At 39.1% G+C, this 10,689-nt stretch overlaps 1 protein-coding gene across 2 annotated transcripts in view; it reads left to right on the top strand.

The window, feature by feature from the left end:
* Positions 1–1,978: 1,978 nt before the first annotated feature.
* The window catches only part of lama2 (laminin, alpha 2), a 222,502-nt gene continuing 213,791 nt past the window's right edge, over positions 1,979–10,689 (top strand). For both annotated transcript variants that reach the window (XM_074615044.1, XM_074615046.1), the window contains exon 1: positions 1,979–2,150. In XM_074615044.1, the coding sequence (XP_074471145.1) occupies positions 2,084–2,150 (67 nt within the window). In that variant the 5' untranslated portion in view covers positions 1,979–2,083. The remainder of the gene's footprint in view (positions 2,151–10,689) is intronic.

Here is a 10,689-nt window from a genome sequence, read left to right as displayed (position 1 = left end):
CTTCACCCTTGTGTGTGCACAGTCAGCCTCCCTGCCTCTGGAGGTCTGAGGGTCTGGAGAACTTGACTGACACTGGACACATAAACATACTCATGCACAAATTATCATCCCCAAATACACACTCTCACAATATCTGCCTGTAAAGAAACTGTACAAACACCTGAGCCACACACACACACTTGCATTATACACACATGCACAGGTGCATGAATTGATTGACAAGTTGGTGAGCTGTAACATTATAATATAGCAGTGTTTTCAACAGTGAAGGAGTAAACAGCTACAACGGCCTTCCCAGCAGATAAGTGCACTCAGCGATGAAGTGGAGGGAAAAACTTAGTTTAATGAACTTTTTATTATTTTTTTTGCAGAATAAAATGTCTTCACTTTTACATGCTGATATAAAATATAAACTTGCATTACATAATAGCAATGTTCTAATGAAAAACCTTCAGACTTAGGTGGTTGTGTTTGATTACCAACTGTATGTCATTATCTAACAACCTTTGCATCATCGTTGGTTATTCCAGTAATAAAAGTCAACTAGTTTCACACACTTTTTTGGAAGTTTAAGAGTTTAGTGATAAAACTTCTCTACACAAATGGATTAAATATTCACATTGTTATCCCTTATTCCATGTGATTTTATGGTCGTTTGAACCTGCTTGCCTCAGTTTTTGCCCCAGACTGTGGTGAGTTGTGCAGGGCAGCAGGAGGAGCCACTGAACAGTTGTGTTACTCGCTGGACACAACTGGACCAAAACTTCTGTCCAACTCTTCACTTCTGATTGTACTCTATACTCCATTCAGTTCTTTTCAACTCTTTTATTTCAACCTCCTATGTGCTCTTTGTCTATTGCATCCAAAGCTGTGTTTCATTTGCTTTGTTTTACCACCTGGAGCTTTTATTTCCAAAAGTTCTGCAGCACACTGATACACAGCAAAACTCTTCATGGATTCAGTGTTTTAACATCTGCCTCACATTCAGACAGTTTTACATTTTCCCATTTGTTTTTTTGAGCTGTGGAAAGTTTATCACAATAGCCTACTGCTTAAAAGTTAATTGGCTTGCAACAAAAAGTAATCTGATGACCTGCTTGATTACGCTTTTTTACATGATTTAATTAACTGTAAACAGTGTTGGAAAGTAACTAAGTACATGAACTCAAGTACTGTACTTAAGTACACTTTTTTAGGTGTACTTTACTTTGAGTATTTATTATATGCTACTTTATAGTTCTACCCCATTACATTTCAAATTTTACATTCATTTGAAAGACAAAGTTTTAATGCTAGCCCAGAAAACTTTCAAGAATATTTTTTTTAACATACAAAACACAAGATCAGGTGCTTTTATCAGGTGATAAAAATGCTGCTTACAAAATAAATACAAAAATAAATAAAAATAAAATAAATAAATAAATAAAAATAACCCAATGGGTACTTTTATTGTTGATACTTTAAGTAGCCTACATGCTGGTGCTACAAAAGTAGACCCATGCGTTTTTACTTGAGTAAAATTATGAATGACTTTTACTCGTCTATCTATCTATATATTTTCCTTAATTAAAAAAATAAACATCTATCTATCTATCTATCTATCTATCTATCTATCTATCTATCTATCTATGATTTCATATCTATGATTACATATTTCCATATATTTATATATATTTATATATACATTTAAATATATATATTTATATATATATATATATATATATATATATATATATATATATATATATATATATATATTCCATACATTTATATATTTCTGTATATATTTCTATATATATATTTCTATATATGTATTCCATATATTCATATATATATATATATATATTTATTTTTTTATATCATTAACATCTGGCCCAACTTTAAACCTGTAGAGGAGGAGGAGGAGGAGAGGAGAGGAGAGGAAGAGGAGGAGTAGTAGAGAGAGAGAGAGTTTGGTTGAACTTCTCTGAAACTTTCCTGGGTCAGTAAACGCACCACGGAGAGCTGCACGTGAGGACTACAGCGCTCTGACACCACAAGCAGCGCGCGCGGTTCGATATCAAACTTTCCCAGACAGCACGAGATGAAACGGCTCCGGCTCGTGCTCCTGACCGCGTTGCTATGGCAATGCTGCCGTGCCCAGCAGAGAGGTGAGTCCTCCCAGAGAGGGTGATAGATAGATAAGAGATTACTGATCGATACACCAATATACCTGGTAACGAGAGAGACATTTTACCGGTGAACAACACCCAAATGAGCCCGGGTTTCAATTACCCTAACCCGGCTGCTCACTTACCCTTAAAGGTCCCCTATTATGCTCATTTTCAGGTTCATGTTTGTATTTTGTGTTTCTACTAGAACATGTTTAAATGCTGTAATGTTAAAAAAAACAACTTTATTTTCCTCATACGATCTGTCTAAATATACATGTATTCACCCTCTGTCTGAAACGCTCCGTTTTAGTGCATTTCAACGGAATTGCAACGGAATTGCAACGGAACTGCGTTGCTAGGCATCAGTTTGGTTCCATTTTTACTTCCTGTCAGCTGATGTTATTCACATACATTGCAACAGGAAATAAACTGGGACACATTTAGAATGTTTGCGTTTAAAATCATGTAATGGAGTTAATATTTATATATTTGTGACATCACAAATGGACAGAAATCCTAATGGCTTGATTCAAACGGGCAATTTCTGAATACAGGGCTGTGTGTTTCTCCATATATTGAGCGTTTATATAGTTGAACAGTATTTATATAGCACATAAACCTGCTTTATAATATAAAAGACCTGAAAATCTCACTTTTGACAATATGAGACCTTTAATAAGCTAATCAGTCCAACGGCTAGCTAACGGTTAGTAACACCTCTGCTAGCTAGCTAAATGAAAAGTGTCATGTCTGACCACGGGAGAGACTTTTAAACGTCCTCACATCAGTGTGGTAAGCAGGATAATCTCCTAATTAATCACACTTTGTTTCTGTCACAGTTACAGGTTGTTTATTGTTAATAAAAGAGGGCAAATCAGGTGTTAAACACTTAATATTAGCTAGCTAAATGATCCTAATATTAAAACAAACACACAAGTGAGAACACATGAAAAGATGCTTGTAAGTTAGTTTTTTACATACAAAACACAAGATCAGGTGCTTTTATCAGGTGATACAAATGCTGCTTACAAAATAAAATAAAATAAAAAATAAATAAATGAACAAATGAATAAATAAAAATAACCCAATGGGTACTTTTATTATGGATGCTTTAAGTAGCCTACATGTTGGTGCTACAAAAGTAGGCCCATGCGTTTTTACTTGAGTAAAATTGTATGTATTTTTATAGTGTCTCTCTATCTATCTCTCTCTCTCTCTCTCTCTCTCTCTCTCTCTCTCTCTCTCTCTATCTATCTATCTATCTATCTATCTATCTATCTATCTATCTATCTATCTATCTAAAAACTAGAAAAATAAAAAAGATGCTTGTAAGTTTAGTTGTATGCGACCAGAAAACATTTAGAAACATTATGACTCATCAAGGGTCACTTCTAGTTGGATCTGTTGTTATTTTTAGACTCATAAATCAAGTTAACATGACAGACAACAGCATAAATATGTCATTTGGATTTTGGCCTTCTGCAGTTACTGCTTAGCCAACAGAGGTTATGATTACCCAGAGTGCACTGTGTGTCATTTAAAGTTATGTCTACCCCCTGGGGAGTCTTGTTTTTCCAACTTTTCACATAGTTCCAGTGCATTAGTCACTCACAATGTAGACTGTACACTTTCAATTCAATTCAATGGGGCTTTATTGGCATGAAAGTTTCAGGAACAATGGTGCCAAAGCCATTGATATGTATGCTACTGTACAAGGCCATATGTGTCTGTTCCATTGTTAGAAATCATCAGATGATTGTGTTCCATATTGGTTTTGGTTTTTGTGCAGTTTTCCAAATGATAAGAAGTTCAGATTGCCATTTGATCCTTAACTTTTAAAGTGAAATATGTAGTGTTTCCATCTGTGCTCTAGTTAACCTCTGTGTATTCCTCCAAGAAAGTAAACAGTCAATCACAACATGACTTGAAGGTTGCTCACCCAAATTATGAAAATACACTTTTTTTTGCCACCACACCAATACAATGAAGGTGAATTGAATTTTGTGTTGTGGTGCTCAGAGAATTTTGCAATATGCTGAGTATTGCCATAAGATATATTGCAATAAATTGTGATTTATCACCTTTTTTCAACCGCAAATTATGTATTTCATCAACATCTGTTTTATCCAATAAGACACAGTTTTCACTCTGTTCATCTCAGAGTTTTCATCCAGATATCTTGAGGTCAGAGGTCAAGGGACCCCTTTTGAAAATGGCCATGGCGGTTTTTCCTCACCAAAATTTAGCGGAACTTTGCAGCGTTATTTAGCGTTCTTCCCGACAAGCTCACATGGTTGGTACCAATCTATTCCTTAGGAGACTTGTGGGTTCCCATAGAACCCATTTCCATATAGTTGATACCAATTGATTCCTTTTGTCTTCTTCTTTTATATGATCCCGGTATCTTCACTCTGGCTTTAAAACTGAGCCCGCTACAACCTCTGAAAGCTCGATTGCGCTGGTGAAAGAAATTAGTGGCGTTAAAATGAATTTGAGTTACGCGTTATTATTGCGTTAACTTTGACAGCCCTATTTTCAATGCTTTGCACCATAAACAAAATAAATTTTACAGCCATTGCATTGCTGTGCAGACAGAAATCTCAGATGAATCTCTCAAAACCCAGACAAATAAAACCCACATCAATCTGCATGCCTGGATACCGCCAGGGTTTTTGTCATCTAGGTGAACCACCAACCCTTTTAAAGATCAAATCATGTCATGAAATGCACGTCAGAAGAGCTGCTGCTCGTTTACTTTGTGTATTTGTGAGGTTGTGGGGGATTAATTATGTGCTTTTTGTGTGTAAGGGCCGTGACATAGTCAACAATGAAAAATGAGCAACAATGCCCTCAGCGGAGATGGGGATTGACAGCTGGGACAAAATCAATATGACACGGTGCACAATAAGAGTCAAAATATTCATGTTGAATATGGATTGTTATTATTAGTCAGATTGTCCCACTTATTACAACAATGCTGTAGAGTACATGATGATGATCGGCAAGCTGTTTAAACATATGAGTGTGTGTATTGTTTACATGTTTGTGTGTAAGGGGTGTAACAATACGTTTTTACATTTTTTTGCCAAAAATCAATGTGACTGTAAAATAAATAGCTGGATATTGGACAGTGCAGGTCAGGATTCCTCAAAGTTTGTCTTGTAGGGGAGGCAGGGATAAATTAATTGTGGATATAAACAAGTAAACACAACGATAAAGGGCAAATACATACACCTTTTATTTGAAAATAATAAAAAGTGCAACTTAAGGACTTGCTTGTTCAGTTCTCAAGATACAAGGCAGTGTAATATTTAACAAAAAATAAAATAAACCAACTTCTATTCAAGCTGCTACCTGCTGCTTCTGTTCTCATTTTCAGTATAAATGGTAGAGCAATAATATTTAACAAAAAATAAAGTGCATGGCATCTCAGTAGGTGCTCTCTCGCTCGTCTGGCTTTTCCCCGCCGTGCTTCGTTTTGTCGACGTCTTTCTGAGATTGGCGCTGGTGCCGCATGACGACGACGTCATACACAGGGAGAGTGAACCGGAGTAACGTTTAACATTCCTTTACTATCAAAAGTGCTAAAAAATACATCCATATAACGTTTGTTGTGCTTAAATACAAGGTGCAAATTCTTAGTATCGATACAATACATTATTTACCTTGCAAATCAATTTTAGATTGATATACTTCCCCCGTGAAGGACAAATTTCCGAGTACCTACCGATGTAGTTGAATCGTAGGAATATAAATCGACACATCGACGTAGTCGATGAATCGTTACACCCCTACGTAGAATATAGGAAGAGGATAGGTAAGCTGTTTGAACATATTAGTGTGTGAAGGGTTTGTTTGCATGTGTGTGTGTGGAGCGAGGGTTTGGTGTCGGTGACTGTCGCTTGAAAGATGAGACAAATTTAGTGCTCGTCAGGCTTTTTTCTATTTATCCTCTTCAAAACGTCTCCAGCTACTGTTTAACCCAGGAGAGCTCTGGACCTCCTGCAGAGTGGAGGAGGGGAGGCGGTCTGTGTGTGTTGATAGCATACTGTGTGTGTGTGCGTGTGTGTGTGTGTGTGTGGGTGTGTGAGAGAAAGTGAGTAGAAGAGGGCGGGAGAGGCCATCTGCATTAGGAGCCTCATTACCAGGCGTGTCAGCCAGGCGTGCTCTCTATCAGCGACAGAGCTCCGAGAGACACCAGGAGATAATCAGAAAGAGAGGAGGAGGAGGAGGAGGGCTGAAATAGAGAGCAGAGAGGAAGGAGGGTGCGTTCAAGAGCTATTAGGCATCGCAGGAGACATCAGTGATGGAGAGAGGATGGGTGAAACAGGTAGACGGAAGGGTCAGAGGTCATGAGAGAGAGGATGAGGTTGAAGCTGCAAGATGGAGTTAGCAAGGGACATTGGAAGTATACACAAACACAACGGAAAGTTGGAAATGGAAGCTTTTGAAACAGTTTCCTCAGAATCAAAAAAAGAGACAGATGGATTGTTGATGATGAAAAGATGCTTTTTTGGCAACGTTACAAGAATTCAAGCAACTTTGCAGGAGAGTTGGGCAGAAAACTGTAAACCCTGCAGGCGTGTTATTAGACTTTGTTGCAGAATTGATGGATAAACTGATGCAGTTAGTCGATTTATCGCCTAGCCTATCACTGGAAAATAAATTTACTACAGTTTTAGTAATTTAATTATTGTTTCACTTACTATGAGTGCTAAGATGCTGCATGAACGCAATATTTTCTTGAGGTTTTGGTTAGTTTACAAGAGAGGCTTTCTGTATTTTTGTATGTGCTATTCTCACTGAAGTCGGCAGGTCTCAGTTTTGAAAGATGCATTTTTGTGCACCAATCAAGTTCTATCAATATTTGAATCTAAATGTGATGATAGTTGTGCATTTTCTTTTTTGCTTCAGTTGCTTCATCATCAAGTCAAGAGTGTTAAACTCTTAGAAAAAGAACCTTAACTTTGATTGTTGTGCTGAAAAGGAATACTTTGAAATCACACTAAGTTGTTTATCACACAAAAAGCACCAGATGTGCTGGTTAAATCCTCCAAATGTGAGGGTTTGTTGCTTTTCTCTGGGGTTTTTTATCACTGTAAATTGAACATCTTTGCATGTTAGACTGTTAGTCAGAGAAAATATAATATAAAGATGTCATCTTGGGCATCTATTTTATGACATTTTATAGACTAATTGATTGATTGCTTTAATTGATAGTTGGAATGACCATTAGTTGCAGCACTAAACTGTGTTTTCATATTGGTTTGATGCTAGTATTGGTCAATAAATGTTTAACTCTGATTTTCTATCAGTTGAGGGTCAGTATGATGCCTGACACAGCCAAACACCTACATTGTCAAAAGATGGTGAAATGTCAGGAATGTGTGGCTGTTGCCGGGGAAAATCTTAAAAGTTGTGAGAAGTTGCCAGAAAAGTTGAGTCGTTGGAGTTATGTGTGTCTTAATATGAATGATAGCAGCCTGATTTGCATGAATGGATATGAAGTTAACTCACTAGAGACCCCAGTGTGGAATGAATCCAGACAAGGATTGTAAACCAACTGAGAAATCAACATATTCTTATTTAGCAAATCCATGTGACTTATTCCTAATATCGCTGTCCTGCAGAAAACCTCCTACTGCATCTTCAAAACAGCAAACATATCAGGAAGGTAGAGAAAACAGATTGATTTCCCTGTTGATGTTTATTGGACTTTGGAATAATCAAAGGTGCAGCCTGATCCTGTGAAATATTTTCTCTGCTGAAAATGTAAAAAAAAATAGTTAATTTGCAGATAAAAGGTCTCCTCAGAGCAACTACAGATGTGTTTATACGTTTATGGTAATGCGGATTTAACCAAGCCGGGCTGACTGTGATGTGATGCGAAGCCACCAGAGGTGTCTCCGTGAATGTGATGTGAATCCAGAGCGTTTCTCTCTGCCCATCAGAGAAATCAACTTTTTTATGGAGTGAATTCATCCCAATGTCATAATGTTTCTAAAATATGTTGATCTCAGTCTGCTATGTTAATGTGAAAGCAGCCGAGCTTAGCTGAGTGGATTTGATGGAATACACCAGAGGGATCGCGCTCAGACTTTCTCAGCCTGGGACACAAAACTCACTGAATATAATCAATGTGTCCTAGAAAATAAGACGGAAGGGAAGGAGGGAAGGAAGGAGGGAAGGAAAGAAATCAGGAAGATTGGAAGGATTCACAACAGTTTAGTTTAGTCTAGTTGGCTATGTGCTGTAATAACGGGTTAGGTCTATTTGGCAAAATTATATAGTTTTGTTAAAACATGCAGATGAATGCAGATTATGGATACATGAGTGCTGTATTTTAGAGTGGGTTTGGAATAAATACAAACATTACACGCTCATTTACTCCTAGAGTCCCATTCACACCATATCAGTGGTGGAAGAAGTATTCAGAGGCTTTACTTAAGTAAAAGTAGCAACACCAGAGTGTAGAAATACTCCGTTACAAGTAGAAATCCTGCATTCAAAATGTTGTAGCAGTAAAATGTACTGAAAGGACCAGTGTGTAAGATTTCGGGGATCTATTTGCAGAAATGAAATATAATATTCAAAACTATGTTTTCACAAGTGTCTAATCACCTGAAACTAAGAATTGTTTTGTATTCGTTAGCTTAGAATGAGTCCTTCACATCTTCATCTTCAGTCTTGAATAGATGTTGAATTTCTCCAGATTAGGGATGCACCGATACCACTTTTTTTCAGACCGAGTACAAGTACAAGTACTTACATTTGGGTACTCGCCGATACCGAGTACCGATATGAGTACCAATACGAGTACCGATATGAGTACCAATACGAGTACCGATATGAGTACCGATACGAGCACTACCGATACGAGTAGGGTGTGAGCGACACACGGCAGGCTGGGGAGTCCCGCATACTAGGCGGTGCGCCGCGACCGGCTCTAGGTCGGCTTGGAAAGGTTCGGGGCGAAGGTGGCTTGCGGCCGCCGCTTTACAGCACTCCCCGTCCGGACCTCGCCACACCGTGGACAGAGGGCTCGCTGCGCCCTCTCTCCCGCCGGGGAGATACGGGGCCCCCTGCTCCCGTTGCGACTGTCGACCGGGGCGGACTGTCCTTAGTGTGCCCTAACCGCGTCATGCCACGACCCGCGTAAAAGGCGCCAGGGGTCTGCGGCGATGTCGGCAACCCACCCCACCTGTCTTTAAACACGGAATAGGAGTCTAACGCACGCGCGAGTCAGAGGGTGCAAGCGAAACCCCGTGGCGCAATGAAAGTGAGGTCCGGCGCGCGCCGGCTGAGGTGGGATCCTGGCCCAGCGGGGTCGGGCGCGCCATCGGCCCGTTTTTGCCAGCACCGTCGGGGAGGTGGAGCGTGAGGACCCGAAAGATGGTGACGAGAGGTTAACATCATGCTGTAGTAAAGTGGTATCGGTGCCGTTATATCGGAGCCGTTTTGCAAGTACGAGTACATTAGCACAGTACCGGACCCTATACCCGATACTGGTATCGGTATCGGTGCATCCCTACTCCAGATGCGTGTATGTAAATGTAATTCACTTTGGACAAATGTGTTGCCAAAACAATGTGATCTGTGTGTTGGCTGCACCTTACAAGGACATTGAGTTTTATGTTTTATTCTATTTAAACTGACAGTGTATAATTATGGGTAGAAAGGGGAACTGTAGTATAGTGGAGTTCCTGTGGTGTTTTTGCTGCGACACACTTTTGATTGAATTATAAAAGTTAACATTTAATGCTTGTCCTTCATCATTCATCAGGCCTCCCACCAGAAATAAAAGTCTGTCCTGGTTTTTTAATTACGTGGCGTCTTGGAGTTTTACTATCAACCTGGCACTTGGTGTACGCGTGTGTCTGCTTGCACTTTTAAAATAATCTTATTTTGGCAGATTTGATATATGAGATTCGTCTCATTAAAGCACTCGTTATGTGTATGTTTGTATATGTTTGTAGCTTCCTGTCAGACCGTGTTTTTGAAGTTGTCATTGGCTTCAAGGCAGCCAAGAATTAATCGATGACATTGTGCCAAAGACACAGATCACATGAGCACCAACAGGTGTGTGTGTGTGTGTGTGTGTGTCTGTGTACTTTAGAGGAATCCTCTGGGAGCTAAAATTAGCCAGGTGCTAAGTTGGAACGGTGCTGTATCCTTCCTGTCAATAAGAGAGACACGAAGCTGGAGGAGAAAAAAGAGAGAGGGGTTTGGTGGCACTGACTTTGACATTTTAAATCTTAGTCGGGTTGTTTTTTTCGTGACACCTGTGACAGTGTGGGGCAGAAGTAGGTCAGGATGCTGGCTTGCAGCTAAGTGATACCTCCTGATTTAATAAAAAAATAAAGTGTGCTCTGACAATATAATACTTTTGGAATTGAACTAAGTATCAGGAGTGCTATGTAGAATATAAATAAATCACAGCAGGGCTCCAGACTGCCACCAAAATGGTTGCATATGCGATCATTCTTTGTGAGTGTGCGAGTCAGAATTTCACGTGATCGTATTAATGCGAGTGCAT

Source organism: Sebastes fasciatus, chromosome 18 (genome assembly GCF_043250625.1).
Source record: "Sebastes fasciatus isolate fSebFas1 chromosome 18, fSebFas1.pri, whole genome shotgun sequence".
NCBI lineage: Eukaryota > Metazoa > Chordata > Actinopteri > Perciformes > Sebastidae > Sebastes > Sebastes fasciatus.
Note: the sequence above shows the minus strand (reverse complement) of the source record. Positions and strands in the feature narration are given on the sequence as shown.